At 40.5% G+C, this 18,738-nt stretch overlaps 1 protein-coding gene across 2 annotated transcripts; it reads right to left on the minus strand.

Moving 5' to 3' along the window:
• Positions 1-393: 393 nt before the first annotated feature.
• LOC104323891 (C-type lectin domain family 5 member A-like) lies at positions 394-16,522 on the minus strand. 2 transcript variants are annotated; one of them, XM_009927758.2, is made up of 7 exons: positions 15,563-16,519; positions 13,625-13,693; positions 9,702-9,791; positions 4,242-4,307; positions 3,187-3,329; positions 2,434-2,543; positions 394-1,849 (listed from the first exon to the last, which is right to left on the minus strand). In XM_009927758.2, the coding sequence occupies exons 1-7, from the start codon at positions 15,642-15,644 to the stop codon at positions 1,702-1,704; spliced, it is 708 nt and encodes a 235-aa protein (XP_009926060.1). In that variant the 5' UTR covers positions 15,645-16,519; the 3' UTR covers positions 394-1,701. The 2 variants fall into 2 exon arrangements, with proteins under 2 accessions (XP_009926060.1, XP_069662871.1); XM_069806770.1 differs by lacking the exon at positions 9,702-9,791 and having other exon boundaries at positions 15,563-16,522.
• Between the last annotated feature and the right edge of the window lie 2,216 nt (positions 16,523-18,738).

An 18,738-nucleotide genomic window follows, 5' to 3' on the forward strand; every position in this document is an offset into this window, starting at 1 on the left:
GGGACTAAATTAACTGAACAGACTTTAATGGATATTTGAATGGATATTGGAATCAACATTTGATGGGGATGGCCTGTAGACTTAAGGAAATGACATCTGTGTATATGTCAAAGGATGGGGTGGGTGTTGATGAGGGGTTATGAGCATGATGCAAATGATATGGAATAAGGGGTGGAGATTGTACTGGTCATGGCTGGGATGGAGTTAACTTTCTTCATAGCAGCCTGTATGGTGCAGTGTTTTGGATTTGTGGCTAAAAGTGTTGATAACACACTGATATTTGTGTGTTGCTGAACAGTGCTTGCACAGCATCAAGGCTTTCTCTTTTTCCTACTCTGCCCCTTGCCTCCATCTGCCATGAATGGGCAAGAAGGGCACAGCTACATCAGCAAGTCCAACGGATAAAAGATAGACACTGCATTTGTTGACACCATTTAAAAATGTTTTTTAAAAACTCCAGGTTCCCACTCATCATCCTTTCCATATACATTTCCATATACGTTTCCATATACATATACATTACTCAGGTCATGCAGTTCTTACTGTATTAGGCTTGGATCTTCTCCTGTTTTGACATTGTCTTCCAGTCTTGTGTTATTCAGACATAATCTTACGTCACTTTAGACATTACTAGCAGATGTGTGCATTTTGCAGCAAGGCCACTACTGAATGTATTATACATGATATTTTTTTCCAGAAGGCTTGTTAATTATTTTCTATGTGTAATCCTAGTCAAATGTTTTAATAAAACTCTAATTTCGGATGAGTCAGTCATCTCCTCAGAGAAAGCTGACCAGGATGAGCTATCCTTGTGAACGTACTCACTTTGGTTTTTTTTTTCTCTTGTTGAACTCTGTGATTTGTATTACCGTTTCCTTCAAAATTTACTTGAAATCTGCCTGTTATTAAGGTGAGTCTAGCAGTCTGTATTTTGTCTAGAAATAAGGAATAGGCAATATCTCTCAGAGATGGTATTTGGGGGGCATTAGCTGGTCCCTTGTTCGTAGCAGTCAGTGATCCACCAGAAGCCCTGCAGCAGAATAAATTTCATCTGACAGCAAGTGGAAGGTGCTGTCCCTTCATCAAGCCTGCACCTGTGCTTTACTGGCCCTTTGAAGAAGTCTGGGTGCTTTAGAGTCAACAAAGAAAATGAGAATGATCAGATGCCACAGAGTTATTGTATTTAACACCAGCTGGCAGAGGCTTGTGACCCAGAAGAGTCCTCTGGGATCACAGATGCCTACACATTACTGAGGTCTCGTATCAAATATCGCTAAATGGCATTAATTATACCTAGTTTTCCTGCAATTAATTATTTCAAACTTATAAAAATAAATTTAATAACAAACAGGCCTATTCATGCTCTGAACCTGCTTCCCACATCCGAGGGAAATGGGTGCTATTCTGACAAAGTGAAGCTGCATTGAAAACATCTTCCTGGTCTTTCAAGATCCTTTGTTTAATTAGGTATCACAAGTGGCTTTTGCAGATTTTTTTTTTTCTATAAGGGTAGTAGTGTCATTGACATTTTTCTAAATTTAATTTGCATCGTTTAGTCAGAATCTGGCCTTGAACAGACATCTTCCTGAACTGGCAAAGGGGCTTCCATAGGAAAGCTTCAGCGTAGCTTCATCTCAGCCACCGACACCAAATCCAGCTTCCTCACTCATCCCATGGCCAAGCTCTACAGACATCTTGTTTTTAGCTCTCCTTCTGCCTTTCTAAAATATTTGCAGCTTTTTCACACATATTTTGTGTTGTTAGGGCTCCCTTGCAGGATGCAGTTTCTACTTTGTCATGTCCAATGACAGTGCAGAAATAGTCAGTAAAGTCTCCTCCAATAGTAAACCTGAACAGGGAGAGAAAGTCAGATCTAGTTGCATTCCTGACCTAGCTGGATGCAATGCAGACAATATCGCCTCTGTGAAAGACAGAGTGGCACCTGGCCTTGCTGCTAAGCTATATTATTGTCAGTGGGATTAGAAGCTGCCTTATTAGAATCTTCCTCCCATGCCTTTATTTTCTTCCCCAGACCTCAACAAAAGTATGTGAGCTATGCTTTCCCATCCAGAAACCTTCCTCTTCTTTGGTAGCCTCCATTCAATGGTGCTGACATCATGGTCTCTCTTATACCTGCCTGGTATATCCTTTCTTTCCCCATTGAACTCTACCAAGTCAGATTCCTCCTTCCCCACCAGAACCACAGCTGTGTCCTCTCTTGCCATCCTGATGTGACATGCCTGTGTTCCCACGTGATTTACAGGCTCCCTTTGACTTGTCACAGGGATATGCTGAAGCACCTGAATCTCAAGGAATCAGGTTGCTACAAATTGCAGTCCCTGATCTCTCTTGTACTCCCTGTTGTTGGCTCAGGTTTTTCCTTTTTACTGGTTCCAGACATTGTATCACAGTAACTTGCTGGAATAAGCTTACATGTCTGGGTTATGTTCCACGTTGTTAATCCACTTCCACTTCTTCTCTCTCTTCGAGAATATGAGACCAAGTAAGTAGTAATAACTTCTTGTTTGTGAAAAAAGATAACCCTAGAAAGGAAACAAACAATGATAATACATTAAAATTACATTTTCTTCACCAGAGGTGCACAGAAATCTTAGTGCTAAATAGCCAACAGAACTGTGTGCACACCATCTCCTTCCACAGCTTCAGAGGCTAAACTTTTCCATTTTTAATCTCATCTCTCTTCCTGGGGCTTTTAGGAATAGACTAAACAGAATAATACACTTGTGATACCATTAAAGCTATACATTGTAGTTAGCCAGATGAGACGTGTTACCTGGAGACACTTTTCTATTCTGATTGTGATGGGAAAGCCTTTGCAGTTTTTGTCAGAGCAATGGCTCTCACAAATAAGTGTCTGTTCAACTTGTTGGTCTTGATTTGTGTGCTAAATCCCTTTAAAACATAAGTCAGCTAGGCAGAGAGTTTGCTCTTTCCCATGGGAGCATGCTTGGAGACAGAAGCTTCTGGATGCGAGACTTCAAGCACCAAGATGCACCTTACTGTGAAGGTGTTTGCTACCGTACAGAGGTGCTTGCTGTATGTGGCTAGCAGTAGATTATAGGTCCGCAAAGACCTCTAACATGAGAAGACACAAGTGTAACCCATCAGCCCTTTGGCATACAGGTCAAACAACCCTAGGAGCAGCCCCATGAATTTAGATCTCACCAGTTCTTCCTTGCTGTCAATGATCACCAGGTCTGAATTTTTGTCAATACATTCTTTACGGGAGGTGTTCCAGTCAAGTGTTTTCTGCACTGGAGAAAAGAAGTAGCATTTTTCCCCATTTTGTTTCCAGTCTTGGGGGCAGCCTGCAGGAGGGAAGAACAGGTGTGGAAAAATTAATGTTAACACTAACGAAAGGATCCTATTACAAAAGAAAGGTAAGAGAGTAAGTTACAACCAGAAAAGTACCTGTATGGTCCTACTTAAAATTTCCACCAGACTACTGAGGATCCCTGCCAGTCTAAGATCCCTGTAGCTAATCCCAGCCCAAGAGTCACTAGGCATGAGTCAGAGAAGTAGAATGATGGATAACATTATCCAGCCTTTTAAATCTTTGCTCAGGAGATAAAGAGAAATGGTCAGGGCAAGAAGCAGCTTTCAGTTTTCAAATGTCTTATTTGCCTGCTGCAAAACACAGCACTAGTGATGCAACTGAAAGACAGAACATTTCTCTCCATTGCCAGGCTGGGTACCGGGAGGAACAGAGAATGGGACCTGGAAACGGTGATAGGATTCAGGGAGACAGGGACTGCCTGATAGAGTTTAGTTGGTTATCCAGCAGCTTGTAAACAGCAAAGGGGAATTGCACTTCGGTAAAATGCTAAGAATGGAGGGGTATTTGAAAAGCAATAGACGCACATTGATCTATCATGTTCGCTACAATGCTGTGATACCAAAGGGATTTTATATTCATGTCCGTTCACCTAGCCACGGGCTTTTCTGTACTAGCATGAGAGCAATCAGTTCTTCCCTCTGAAACAGTAATGCAGCGCTGACCAAGCACTACTTTTAAAGATGATTAAAATGTGAAATGTCTCTGGCCTTGGCAGCTCATCCTATGAGTGTACAGGATAAGGTTGTTTATTCCTGAGATGTCAGGGGTTTTGTCTGTTCGGTTTTCTTCTGAACAAAATCTAGACACTGCCCCCGTCCCCCCCTAAAAAGGCAATCTAACAGGCTTCTGGAAACTGTCTTTTGAATGATAGAAGATTACCTACCTAGTGCCTCTTCAGAGGTGGTGGAGGATGGTTTTGAGTCAGGCGGGCTGCTTGCAGTTGGACGGTCTGGAAATAAGAATACAATTTCTGCTTTGCATGGCTGACCATTTTGCCATATGTTGTCAGAGCTCTTCTGTACCTCCTTGACTCCCACCATCACCCCACACAGAATGCCTACTCCTCACCTTTTGGCTTCTCCATTGAAAAAAACCCAAACCTGTCGTACCATACTATGGAGCAGATTTCCAAAGAGCCTAACTCTGGAACTTGACAAAAAATGCTCTGCACATTTTCAGTGCAGCGGTACATGTGGTGTACAGTATACACACAACTATAGCAGTAAGAAGTAAGAGCTGTCTTTGAGAGATGAGTGCTCAAGCCAATCTGTTCTTGGTTAAGCGTGCTTGGAGCTGCAGTCACTGTCTGCTCCTACCCCAAACAACTGGCGTGAGATATTCAGGCAGAGCATACTTGTGCCCCAGCTGGAAGCTGGTCTAACAGTGTTTCCCCCCCAGACCAAAATGAGACGATAGTGTTCATTTTAGGTTTTAAAGCAGATACCCAGGCTGAAATAGCATTGATTTTCCTCTTTCTTCTGACACAGTGGTTGTGAGGGATTTGTGCTCCACAGGAGGCTTCTGACTCTGACTCGTGGAGGGAGGCTTACAAATTTATTTTTATTATCTGATGACTAGCTAGACTGCATGAATTTATCACAGAGAATAAGAAAAAAAAGAGTTTTGAGAGGGTGAAGAAAGTAGCTGAGGCCTTAGATGAACTAAACTTATGCTTAGTTTACTAGAGAAGCTCATGTGATTTTCATGTCTTTGGTTTTATCTGTTTACAAACTCCCTCAAGAGTTTAGATCCTGTTGAAAGTATGGAGTTCAGGGATCACTCACAGTTAACAAGCTGAAGGAGGATTATGTTGTTCCAGCTGGCTCTGTGTAGCAGTAAGAAAATCTTGATATTCTCCCAGCTTCTCTGCTTAGGAAACCTCAGCTTTAAAGACACAATTGTTCATGACATGAATGGGTATTATTAGCTCAACTAACTGGGAGTTGTCTATATCAAAGTTTAAAGAGGCATTTTTGAGGTTATTTGGAGTTGAACAATGAAGGGATGAACAATAACAGTGAAGAAGTATTAAACTAAAAATTGTACGGATAGAATTCTTATACTTGAAACCAAAATTGATAAATTCCTTTAAAAAATATATATATAAAATGAGAAAAAAGACTGAATTAAAGAAAGTTCTAAGAAACTTGTACCAGAATGGCATGGAGCGTGAAAGAACTGACATCTCTGTAGATTTCATACTAGAGGCAAACGATGAAAGAAACAGAATATTGAAGGAAGAACTTTGTTTACAAGCAGTAAGCTCAAAAATAAGATGAGGGAAAAGAAGTGGAGTGGCCTTTAGATTCAGTGACATCTAATCTCTTCCAGACACTGAAAATTGGTAGTGAAAGGATGGATCCAAAGTATCCAAACTGCAACTAACCACAAGGAAGGTGGCAATCCTGAGCTCTTACTTTCCTTGGGATAAAACCACTTCCCTAGTACCTATGCGTCTTGACAGATCCAAGACCCTGTAGTGCAGTGGGAATGATATCTTGGAAGGGGTTCAGCCCACCAGAATGTAGTCATAACTATGCTGACAAGAAGTAACTATTGAGTTTGAGAGACGAGCACCTCTGTTACAGAGAATCCGGGTTTGCCTTGTACCCACCTCTGGCAAAAATAGGTTATTTTATCATAAATGTAGCATTTCTTCTTCCAATACATTTTCTGTAGCCAATTTTTTACTGACAAAAATCCTGAGAAGTATTTGTGCCCTTGTTCCAATAAGATATTCATTTTCAGAGAATGCTGCAGAAGTTAATTATTTCCTCAAGGAACAAAAAATACTGTCAAGGCAAACTTTTTCAGGAAAGGGAACCCCTTTCACTAAGCACACTTTTGCCTGTTGTGAGAAACAACCTGACCAGCCCTTAACGTGGGGATTTTTTCTACCAACTCCATCTCAGAGAGTTCTTCGTAGCCAAAATGAAGCAACTTTTAGCTCTATGACGATCATAAAGAGAATATAAAATTTTTTTGTCTGGCAACTACAAATACTCGTAATGGCTGAAATATCCCCTCAACTACTACATTAAATGATTTAGTAGAATACTCAACATTGAAATAATTAACGAATATACACTTATCTTATACAACATATCATTTATCTCCACATATATTGTTTCAGTTTTATCTATAGACCGTCAAGGTTTCAGAAACCCCACTGCCAAAAATGTCCAGAAGGATTTCAAGGACCACCAGAGACTCAAAACAGCAGTGACATAAATGAATCTCAATTTTAGTACAAAGGATTAATCAGCTCCTTCCATAAGCCTAGACCCAGACAGTAAGCGATAAAAGGAAATAAGTATGAAATAACAGTATTCTTTTGGGAAATGACTATACTTGCTTTCCCAGAAAACAGCCACTGCACCAAGTTCCTCAGTTCTGTAATTTTGCTCAGGGTTCCCAGCACCCGAAGGGATCTAGGATTTTCTGTACTGTCCTTTCTTGCTTTATAGCATTAGCTCTAATAAGTAGCATTTTAAATAATACCTTACAGAGTCTGAGTACCTTTTTTTTACTGGGATCATAATGAGCTGGTGCAAAACAGTTGCTGAACTACTCTTTTACAAATTGTTGAAGTATGAATTGTAAAAGCCACTATAAACTTCAAAAACACACTGCCTAGGAAGTCCTACTAATCTACATTTCTTTCCTGATAACAAGCAAGAACTAGACTTTTGGAGTTGTGAGAAAAAAGTTTCACTGTAGCATGTAAAAATCAAAGTAGATCAATAAAAGTCTAATTTTGCGGAGACTAAATTGTATGATTTGCCCTGTTCCTTTTAGGGATTAGCTTCCAATATATTGGTGTAGGAGAAGTTGAGTCTTAGATATCACTATTAAAAAAAACCAAACAAGGAAAGATGTATGGCTGAACATTTGAAAACAAAGGTTCTGAAAGCTCTGGTATATAGAATTACATCCAAACCTGTATACAGAGATACACATGATAAAGTATGCATTCTATTTTACAGATTTTTAAAACGGATAACTGTGGCAGAAATAATGAAGGTAAAGCTGAGGACTGAGAACTTGAAGGAGCAACCAAATGTTTGGAAGATGGCGAAACAGAATTTACTCTTCAGGAAAAGTTCCCCAAACCATGATATGAGCAGATTTCAGAATAATTTCATTTTAGAAAATGAAGAAGCTGGGTTTTGCATATAGCCTGGGCCTGTGGGTGGAAGCTTGAAGTACTGCTTACAAAGATACCCTGAAGTCCTTTGTACATAATAGTACCAAATACTGGTATTAAAACTACCTAATATAATTTTAAAGCACATTTCTGTGAAAAATTAGAACGAATGCATACTGGTATGCGTTACAAAAATGAACATCACCCTACTGATTCTCCTACTAGATGGAAATTAATTTATAACACATAAATGGTGGGTCAAGATTTTCTCCTGGAATATTGTCACCTTAAACTCTGAAATCTGCCTGAGAGATTGAGACAGCAGCATTACTGAAAATGGTTCAAAGGCACTGAAACCTAACAAAGCAACAATGTGTTATTTTCTAATTGGAGCAACATAACACTGAATTTTATCGTGCTTTAGTCATATGCTAATTGAGAACATCAAGTCTTTCTTTGCCTTCTACTGAATCCCTACAGCAACAAGGAAAAATAAAACAAATATCAGTTTGAAATCATATGTTTTCCATGCATATATGCATTTATACACATATATCTTGAGGCTGGATATCAGCTCCTGGTTTCAGAAAACAGCAAAATTTAATTCATATGAAGGAACATTTGAAAACAAAGTCAGACTGCCTTTTCTTGGAAGACCAGCTCATGAACTGCAGGGCCAATTTTTTACTTACTAACAGATAAATTTTCTCTCAAGAAAAAAGAAAATAATATGACACTACTATAAAAATCATCAAATATCTAGTCAGATTCCACTGAGTAATATTGTTGTCATTTTCATGAACAGAAATGCAAAATGTTTTCTGGCCTGCAGAGCTCTTGTATGATGGACCAATATTAAGCGGTTACAGTTTAGTTCATTTCAACAAGCTGTTTGTCAACAACGGTATATTTGGCAAAACAAAACTGTATGGAAAACTCATATAAAATTAAACTTAGAAATAAAGCAGTCAAAATTACAACAGTTTTCATTTGGAGTACAAGTGAAAACTGTATGCTATTGAAATTAAAAACTAATTTGATTTAGTTTCTCAAGTTTGATCTAGATGTCAAGTTTCTTAGGAGCATTTTTTCAGTTCACTGAGGCAGTACTGAACCCAACAAAGCCCAGCAAAGTAACTGCAACTGAAGCCAGACCTGAATCAAAGCCTAATGACTCCTCATTCAACTCCTGATTTAAAGCTCTATCAAATGCTGGTAATCTCACCTGTTATGTTGTATTGTTTCGTTGTTTGTTTTTTTTTAAATTTTGCCCTTCCTGTGGTATTTTATATTTTATAAAGGTCAGAACACTGTCAGACATCTGTCCTTTACTCTTTGCCTTGAAAAAGAAAAAAACAATTACCTCCCCCAACCCTGTTTTTTAAGTTCGATGGATCAAAAGTTTTGGCATGTCTTCACAAAGGGTTTCTCCATGTGCATCTCTGAGTAGGTGGCAAACTCTGGGACTTGACTGTGATTGATTGTGCAAACCTCTTAAGCTTGCTCAACTGTCAAAGGATGAAAAGAAACAAGCAACCACATCTGAAATTTAAAAATGATTCCTTGAAAATATTCAAAAAGGAAAGTACTACATGGCTCTATTAAAATTTGGGTTTTTTTCTGATGGAGATAAGAATGCATTCTTTCTTAAAAAAAATAGTGTATCTTTTTATGTAGTTCAAAGATTGTTATGAACTCAGTGAAACACATGCAGAGAGACCTAGTACTGGGCTTTTATTCAAGTAAGGTGCAAACAAATTCCTTTAAGTTGTGACTTAGCTACCTCTTTCAAATGAGCTTTTATTCATATTTATTTAAAGATGTTTGGTCTTATGGACATCTTGGTGACATGATCATCACCTTGAAATATTCTCATGGATAGCAGTCCTAATACTAATAGGCATTATCTAATCTTGGCTTGTTTCTTCAAAACATTTGTATAATAAATTTTTTATTGTTTGAACATTGTCAGTTTTTTAATTGGGTTTTTGCTCTTTTTTTTTGAATTTTAAACTTTCAAACCACTTGACTCTTTTACGGATTTTCTGTTACAGGCACAGTTGGTTAAAAACTGCTGTCCTGTGCCTTCAAATTAGCCTTCTGTTGCTACTGATTTTGGATGTTATGACCTAGATGTCAGTCAGTGGGTGAGAGTCACAAATTTATTGTAGTTATTACATTTTTAGCAGGACTTACACATGAGTATCAGACACACCACTAAGACCAGTAGGAGGATTATCACAGCAACCAATACAGCGACACGTGTTCTGGAGCAACAGCTTTTACCTACAGATAGACATTAAAAATAAAGATTAGGGAAACGATGAAAAGGAACCCTTCATCTTCCTTCAGAAACGCCCTTTTCACGCTCACACTGAGACAACTCTTTCAAGTTAGGCAAAGCCCTTCAGTGCTGTTCCTTCAGATATTTGGTTTTTGTGATTGATACGCTGTGGGCACATTTTTTTTCCATCACAGACCTTTAGTCTGAACCCTTCTGCCATTGCCTAGAATACTTTGTTAAATTCTGCTGCACTTGATACTAGAGTTAAGTGCTCACTGGGATCCTTACCTACCCTCTCAAAATACTCTTAAAGCAAAACCCAATCAACTTACCAGATAAAGGTCCTGCCATGTTATACTCCTCAACAAAACAAATTTTTCAGAGGAGTTAACCATCTCCTCTATCTGTTTTGACTGGTGTTTATGGACTTTTGTTCAGGATTTACTTCAAGGGGATCCTCGCGGTATTCATTAGTCTGCCAACTCAGTGGTTACTGGCCAGATGCTATAGAGCACAAGCAGGTCCAAGAGGGGACAAATAATATATTCGGTGGCTGACTGGACTTATCAGGCACTGAATTAAAAGACAAAGGAGAGCTTTCCATCTCTTCTTGCTTCACATATCTGCTGGTATTTACTTATCCCTTCTGCTATCTTTAAAGTTTACAGTGTCTGTGTGACAACTAGGATCTGAAAACCAAACTGAAGTTGTTGCTATTACCCCTGCTCTGTAAAGAAAACAGTTTTAGATAAATGAGGAAGCCACCCTGAATCTTCATCCTAACTAAGTCAATATGTGGTCTGTTCTGTCTGGTAACCTCATTTTCACACCTGCTTGTGCATTACTATTTGAATTATTGAAATGCTAGGAAGCTGTCATACTTAGTATAGTATTAAACTAGACTGATTTTAAACCAGTCTTTGAAAGAAGGTGGCACTCAAGAAGAACTCTGTGCTGTCAGGTTTTCTGCCTGAGGAGGTTTGGTCAGCAAATAGTTGCACCCTGAAAACATGTTGATTGCACTAATCAACAAATCTATTTGACAGGTGCAAACTATCTACTGATACACTAGTCCATGTGGTTACCAACATGATTGGGAAGGGTGAGGAGAAGTTTCAGTGGCAAAATGGAAGCTTGTAGGAAGGAAGTTGGTGACCAGGAATCCTAAGGTGACCATTCCAGAAATGGTCCCAGTACCCTATGCAGGACTGGAGGGAGAAGAGGAAAGGCAGCGTTTTAGCACCTGGCTGAGAGGATGGAGTAAGGATCCAGATTTCTGATTCTTCAAGAATTTGGGACACATCTGGTGCAGAGTGTCCAAACGCTCTGGAGGAACAGATTTCACCTTAACTATAAGGGAGTCAAGCTGCAGGACATGACATCTAGAAGGTTTTAAGTAACATTAAAAATTTATAAGAGCAAGCTGGCAGGGGCTGAAGGTTGTAAGTAACTCTTAAAATGAGGAAAGGGAAGCTGACATGGGCTAAAGAGCCGTTTAGGGTGATATTACCATTACGTGTGACTTCAAAACCACTGTGTCCTCAGGAAAAGGAAAGGTCAGTGTGTAGACAGAGTCAAGCAGAAAATGCAAAACTGACTGTCATTTAAATAAAGAGTTGAGAAGCAAACAACAGCTGTTGCACACCTGCTTCTACACATATACTAGAAGTCTGAAAAATAAGATGGGAAGATCTGGAATGTCCCACCCTAGACTAGAGTACTCAGATGTCAGGTACCTGAAAATGGGTGGCTTCTGCCACCTGAGATACCCTCAGGTATCAGATAACTGCACAGACCTGGAAGATGTTACACAGGACCTCCAAGAATCTGTGGCCTTCCAGATTTGCATACTGAAGCCAGACCAAACGTTCTGATGCTTCCCAGATGGCTCCGAACACCTGTGATTAGGTAACTGAACAGCTTCCCAATATGTGGTGAATATGAGGAAGTGATTAAAAGGAAGAGAGTCATCATAGTGCTAGACTACCTAAGGAAAAATAGAGTGCTAATGGGTAAAAGAGGGTAACTACAGGAAGGAGAGGGTGCTTATCAAAAAGAAGCTGAAAAAGACTGCTAAGAGAGAATGAAATCCATACAGGCACACCATATATTATTGAAGGATAGCATCCTGGCAACACATGGCCAATACAAGGCACCTACTAAGAATGATCTGGGAACAGGCAAAAGGAAGTTGACACAGGTATTAGAAGCAGATTGTGAACTTTCCATAGCTGTAGACATTAAATGAAGGAAATAAATAGAAAATATCACAAACTCTGGGAGATCAAAGATTATGTATAAGAAAAGCCAATTAGGCAGAAAAGAACTTGAAAAGGGAAAGACTTCAACAGAAAAGTACTTGTAAAGGAAAAGACTTCAAACGTGTTTTTGAACACATATGTTTCAAACACACCGTGTCTTCAAACACACCAAGAAAAGGTACCTTGCTGGAGATCTGTAGGTCAGTGGATGGCAGGCTACCCAGGAAGCATTCAGAAATTAAGGTCATAGTAGAGAAGCTATATTAATCCCTCGTATCAGGGTTGACTGAGTAAAAACTGGGTAGGTCTTCCAGTTCGGGGCAGTTCCTTGTGAGGAGCCACACGAACTGGAAGACATATAGCCCAAATAAAAAAATGGATATACTAACAAATTCCAAGAGGCATTAAGTGTGAGATAGCTGGATTACTGATGCCATTTTGTAATCTTACTCTTAAAGCTATCTTTGCACCCAGGGACTAGAAGGTAACAGATCTAATATGAATTAAAAATAAAAAAGAAAAAAGTTCTAGAGGAGATCTGTGAACTTCAGGTCTGCTGTCCTGACCACACAGTCACAGAATCACTTAGGTTGGAAGCGACCTTTTCAGATCATCTAGTCCAAGTTCTCTGCTCAAGTGGGATCAGCTAGAGCAGGTTGTCCAGGACCATGCACAGTCAAGTTTTGAATATCTCCTAGGATGAAGGCTGTACAACCTCATGCATTAGGAATTATTCAGAAGGAAAATGAACAAAAATCAGGGATGTTTTGTCTGCCACGTGGTTTTATAAATCCATGATTTGCCTCTACCTTCGATCATGCATGCAATTCTACTACTCCTGTTTCAAAAAGCATAGTGGAAAATGTTCAGAGAAGGGAAGCAGTAAATGATGGTATAGACTAGGGTTCTGCAGTATGGAAAAGAGATGACTAAGAAGACATATAAAATCCTGAGTGTCATGGAGACCTTGGATAGGGTTTGGCTGCTTACTGTCTCTTTCAGGGAACATTAGCTGAAACTAATAGGAGGCCAGTTCAGAGTAAAAAAAATGAAGCTGGTTCTTCGTGTGATGTTAAAAAGAACTGTGGATCCCCTCATCAAAGGACATGATAGAAATCAGGTCTGTGTATAGAACCAAGGGGAGATTAGACAAGTCTGTAGAAAAGAAATCCACTGAGCGTACATAAATAGAAACACATGTGTCTCAGGAAGTCCCTGGGTAGATGCATGCACGTGAAAGTATTACAGGAAGGTATCATACATGCCTACCCTCTTCTTATTCATCTCTGGTTATTCACTTACGGCTGCTGCTGGAGATAGGAGGCCTGGTTAGGTGGTTCCTTGTTCTGGCCCAAAATAGCCTTGTGTTCCTACACCAGTGACGCCAACACGTGGTTAGTTGCATATAATGCAACACATTGACTGCCCCCCGCTCTGGCTGTGTAAAGCAGACAACTGTATCTTCCTGTCACCCATATGGGTTTATATCACTGCATTTTTGGAAAAGATGGAACAGCCTCCTCTCCTCTCATTGTTTAAATCCATACCAATTTAGCAGACAGCTAAAAACTCACCGGACAATGTGTAGCTATCTGCAGCATTTGTGTCTAGGGATTGTACTTTCAGTTCTGCATATGTAGTATCTAAAACCAGGCAAAAAAACAGAGAACAGAGAAAGATGAGAAACAACTTAAATGGAACAAAAATGACTGAAATGATGAGAAATACTAAACACATGACAGCAACTGATTTGTGTGACTGTGTTTAAGTATACCTGAATGATATTTTTGTCCATTGCATTTACACCTTAGAGGACTTGCTATAGGCAGAAACAGATCTGGGTTATCTTCAGTGCAGACAATAACAGAGGACACATGGGCACATGCACATGCATTTCAAATCTAAACAGAAGTGGAGAAAAATGTCTAAGGCTGTCTGACTGTCTTATTCAATTCATATCCATATGCGAGTGGTGAGAATGGCTACAACATTGAAGCAAACCTGAAAACTGCAGATCATGCTAAATTTGAAGTAGTGACTAGTTAATGATAAGATGGTGAGAAAAGTGAAAATTATTCTAAAAGATCTTCAGATAATAAATACAAACAAATATGGAAGACAGCATGTGGGGAAGGAAGGAAGGGGAGGGACACATAGAAAGGGGGTAGAAAGTAAGAAAGAAATACAATGTTGCAATTTTATAAAACATTCAAAGTCATCCTGATACACAGCACTGAGCCCCTTTGTTTCTATCACCATACAGTGTTAACATCTTCTATGAGTTTAAGTGCATTCTTCTGGCTAATGGAATTAATTGCATTCCTTTGTGAACACTGTATTTGATCCAGGGAATCCATTATCAAAGAGAAAATAGAAAACTGGAGGAAAAAGAAAAGAAGACAGAAGCCAGTGTCTGAACTCTTTTCTGTAAGATATGTGTAATCACTGGGAAATACTATGCATAAATTAGAGGTACACATGGAAGAAAAGAGTTGATAAGGGTTTTCCAGAAAGGCACAAGCAGAGAAACATAAAAAAGCTGTTAAAACCATATAAAAACTGTAAGTAGGAGTACATGGATTAAATCATAAGGAAAATGGAATTTTCAGTCAGGTCCATCTACTGTGGGTGCCTGTCAATTCAGCTGTGAAGTAACTTGTTGAAAGAGGTAGTAGAAACACTGTTTCTTGCGGCATTAGAAACTCCAGCCATTTGAAAATAGATGCCAAGGGATCACACTTTATGCAATAGACCAGCACAGGATGGCAAGAAATAGAAACTACTGTTTCTGTCAAACAGATAAAAAGGGAAGAAAAAAGAATATGAAACGCACAAAGTGTATGAAGTCTGTTATTTTAGGATGTAATTTTATGCAGATGTAGCAAAAACAGTGCAAAACTTTGTGCAATAATTCTTAGTGCATTAAAGAACCATAAATTTTAGGTTAGAATTTTGCCAAGTCATTTATACTAAATCAAACTAAATCTGTCCATGAAACATTTTATGCTTGATTTATTAAACAAGTAGTTTGTACAGACAAAGCCAGGAGGAAAACACCCCAAAGCAATGCCCACTATGCTCAGCAAGAAGAAACAGGCTATTTGCGAGATTGCTTCAAACAACAGAAACATCAGGCACTCAGTCTCCCGGTCGATTTGCTGCAGGAATCAGTCTGATGCATGAGAACACTCCTGGTTCAGGATCAATTGATGTTCGGCTGTGGAATAATCTCCTCAAATGATAGAAACTACTCTTAATAATCACACAAGAAAACTCTCCCTCACACCTGCACCTTAACAAATGAAAAGTAGACCTTATAACAATCCCCCCCCCCTTTTTTTTTTTGTAAAAAACACTACATGGACTCCCCACCATCTGTTTTTTTCACAGCACTGGCCCTCACATTTCCTTTGGCCTCTTTGGGGCTTTGGTGCTCCACGGCACTCTTTCAAAATACATGTTTGGGAGGCTGAAGAATACAAAGAAAGCTCAGTGCAGACCGACTGACCTACCTGGGATGTCAGTGACCTTCTGTAGTCTGGGCCTGGTTGAATCAGTCAAGTTCAAGTCAGCATAAATGAGATTTTCTGACATTCTTGCTCCCCCTTCTCCTTTTTTCCTCTCACTGCTGTTTCTAAGGTGGTACTCTGGACTGAGGACGACTCACCGCTCCTTCCCCTCTCGAACCTTCAGGCGGAAGTTCTTTCCTCTTTCTGTCATACGGAAACTGGCAATGAGAAGGAAAGCCTACCTCTAATTGCTCTTTTGATAGTAGCATGTTAAATGTAAGCTTGTGGCCTTGATGTGGTCGCCTTTGTCGGGAAGTGGTTCTGGCATTGGTAGTATTTTGAATTTCCAAATCTTGACATCCTGCCCTCCCCCACTCCCCACCCCCGCCTCTTGTGTTTTGAAAAGACAAGTGTTATTGCATGAAATGGAACAGAAAGCAGAGTGAAGCTCTCAGGGTGGACCCACGGCACATGACAGGGAGCAGCCCTACAGAGTCTCAGAAGCAGACATCCGAAAACATGATACATTTACCCCTGATCCATAGGGAAACGTACTCGACGCTGCTGAAACAGGACCCTGCCGCACTTCGGGGCTCTGTCGTGTGTCTGCAGCTCTTCTAAACCACAGCCAAGCTGACTTGCTCTGTCCTGAGGAATGTGGGGTTTGTGCAGCTCAGAAACATGTTCTTCCCCCGTGTAGGTAACTTCTGATGCCAAATGGGGATTAATAAAGTGGAACTGATCCAGCCAGTTTTGGGAAGGGCGGAGGGTGCTTAGTATGCAAAGGCAGCAACTAGAATAGGGTAGTCTAAGCAAGACAAGTCCTAATGCTTCCCAGGTTTTTAATTCCTGCATGGCTAATGCTTTCATAGAGCAGGAGGTGGCAGCTATGTGGACATTGTGTTGTGAATCATAGTTAGGGGAAATATCCTAGCTCATAGCAGCATTTACCAATTGAAAATGCCATTTTTAGTTTTTGCGCTGACGGCAGATGTAATCTAACAAGAGAAGCCTGATCTGCTGGTCGGCAGCAGGCTCAGTGTGAGCCAGCGGTGCGTGCCCTGGCAGCCGAGAGGGCAAACCCCATCCTGGGGGGATCCAACACAGCCTGACCAGCCGGTCAAAAGAGGGGATGGATGATCCCGCTGTATTCAGCGTCGGTGCGGCCCCACCTGGAGTACTGTGCGCAGTTCTGGGCCTGTCGTGGTTTTCAGCCCCACACAGCCACTCGCTCACACCCTCACCCCAGTGGGACGGGGGAGAGAATCAGAAGGTTAAAAGTGAGAAAACTTGTGGGCTGAGACAAAGACAGTTTAACAGGTAAAGCAAAAGCTGCGCATGCACAAGCAAAGCAAAACAAGAAATTCATGCAGCACTTCCCATGGGCAGGCAGGTGTTCAGCCATCTCCAGGACAGCAGGGCTCCAGCACACCTAACAGTGACTTCAGAAGACAAATGCCATCACTCTGAAGATCCCCCCCTTCCTTCTTCTTCCCCCAGCTTTATATGCTGAGCGTGATGTCATATGGAATGGTCTGGAATATCCCTTGGGTCAGTCGGGGTCAGCTGTCCCGGCTGTGTCCCCTCCCAACCCCTTGTGCCCCCCCAGCCTGCTCGCTGGTGGGGTGAGAAGCAGAAAAGCCCTTGGCTATGGGTAAGCCCTGCTCAGCAGGAACGAAAACACCTCTGTGTTATCAAAACTGTTTTCATCACAAATCTAAAACATAGCCCCATACCAGCTACTATGAAGAAAAGTAATTCTATCCCAGCCACAACCAGCCCAGGGCTCCACCATTTAAGAAGGATGTGAAGGTCCTTGTATACATCCAGAGGAGGGCAACAAAGGTGGTGAAAGGGCTGGAAGTTTGGTGAAAAGGAGGCTGAGGGGCAACTTCATTACTCCCTACAGTTTCCTGAGGAGGGGATGTGGAGAGGGAGGTGCTGAGCTCTTCTCCCTGGGATCCAGTGAGAGGACGCATGGGAATGGTTCAGAGCTGCACCAGGGGAGGTTTAGACTGGACATCAGGAAGCATTTCTTTACCGAGAGGGTGGTCAAACACTGGAACGGGCTTCCTAGAGAGGTGGTCAATGCCCCAAGCCTGTCAGTGTCTAAGAGGCATTTGGACAATGCCTTTAATAACATGCTTTAACTTTTGGTCAGTCCTGAAGTGCTCAGGCAGTTGGACTAAGTGATTGTTGTAGGTCCCTTCCAACTGGAACTATGCTATTCTATTCTATAGCCCTTTGCCCTAATTAAATACAAGGGAGGATGAATGTCTCACTCAGTACTACCAGCCTTACTGTGACTTGGCTACACTGTGAGTGAGAAGGTATGTCATATATTCCCATAGGAATTTGAAGGGGAAAATATTTTGTGAGAATTAAGATCATGTTACTAAGCACAGCATAGTGATCTCAGTAATGTATGTATTCTTTGGGACACAGCTCTGAGTGTCTGGATGATTCTCTTAGAATTTCATGGATTCTCTTAATGAGCTTTCCTTCAAGGTGAATTTTATTTTTTTCTGTACATGCTTCAGTTTTAGCCAAGATAATTACTAGCTAATAAATGTTCATCAGCCCCATGAGGAAGGAATCCACTCTGCATGGTTAGTTACCCTCCTAATCACTCTGTTTTGTGATGCTTGCTTTTAAAGTCCGAGGGTGTCTTTACCTGGTGTACCAATTATTGCCAAAATAACCAGAGACTCTGCCTTGGGCAGTGTGGAGAGACAATTTGTTGAAAAGTACCAGTATGAATTTTGAAATTTGGAAGAGTCATTATGGTGACAAAGAACATAACTATCATCAGATTTGCTCTTCTAATTGTCATGCATGCACTGGAGGGAAACATAAGAAAATAGAACAGCAAATGATTTAGCTTTTGTAAAATTAGAATTCATAGGTTTGCTATATGACAGTGTATAAGGTCTATTTTTCAGTAAGCACCAAGCCATTGTCTCATTATTACCTGGCAATCAGCAGGTAAATTTCCTGCCATGCAGTCATTGATGGATATGGCAGGACTAGTTTTAGAATCAATTTAATAACTAAGGAGCAGACTGACCTAAGTACAGGGAGTATGTAGATAGCTTGAGACTAGATAATGATTACTGAAATGCCAGTGAGCTCTGGATTTAATAATTAAGCAGCAGCTATTGAAGAGATGACTGTATTCC

Source organism: Haliaeetus albicilla, chromosome 19 (genome assembly GCF_947461875.1).
Source record: "Haliaeetus albicilla chromosome 19, bHalAlb1.1, whole genome shotgun sequence".
Classification (NCBI taxonomy): domain Eukaryota; kingdom Metazoa; phylum Chordata; class Aves; order Accipitriformes; family Accipitridae; genus Haliaeetus; species Haliaeetus albicilla.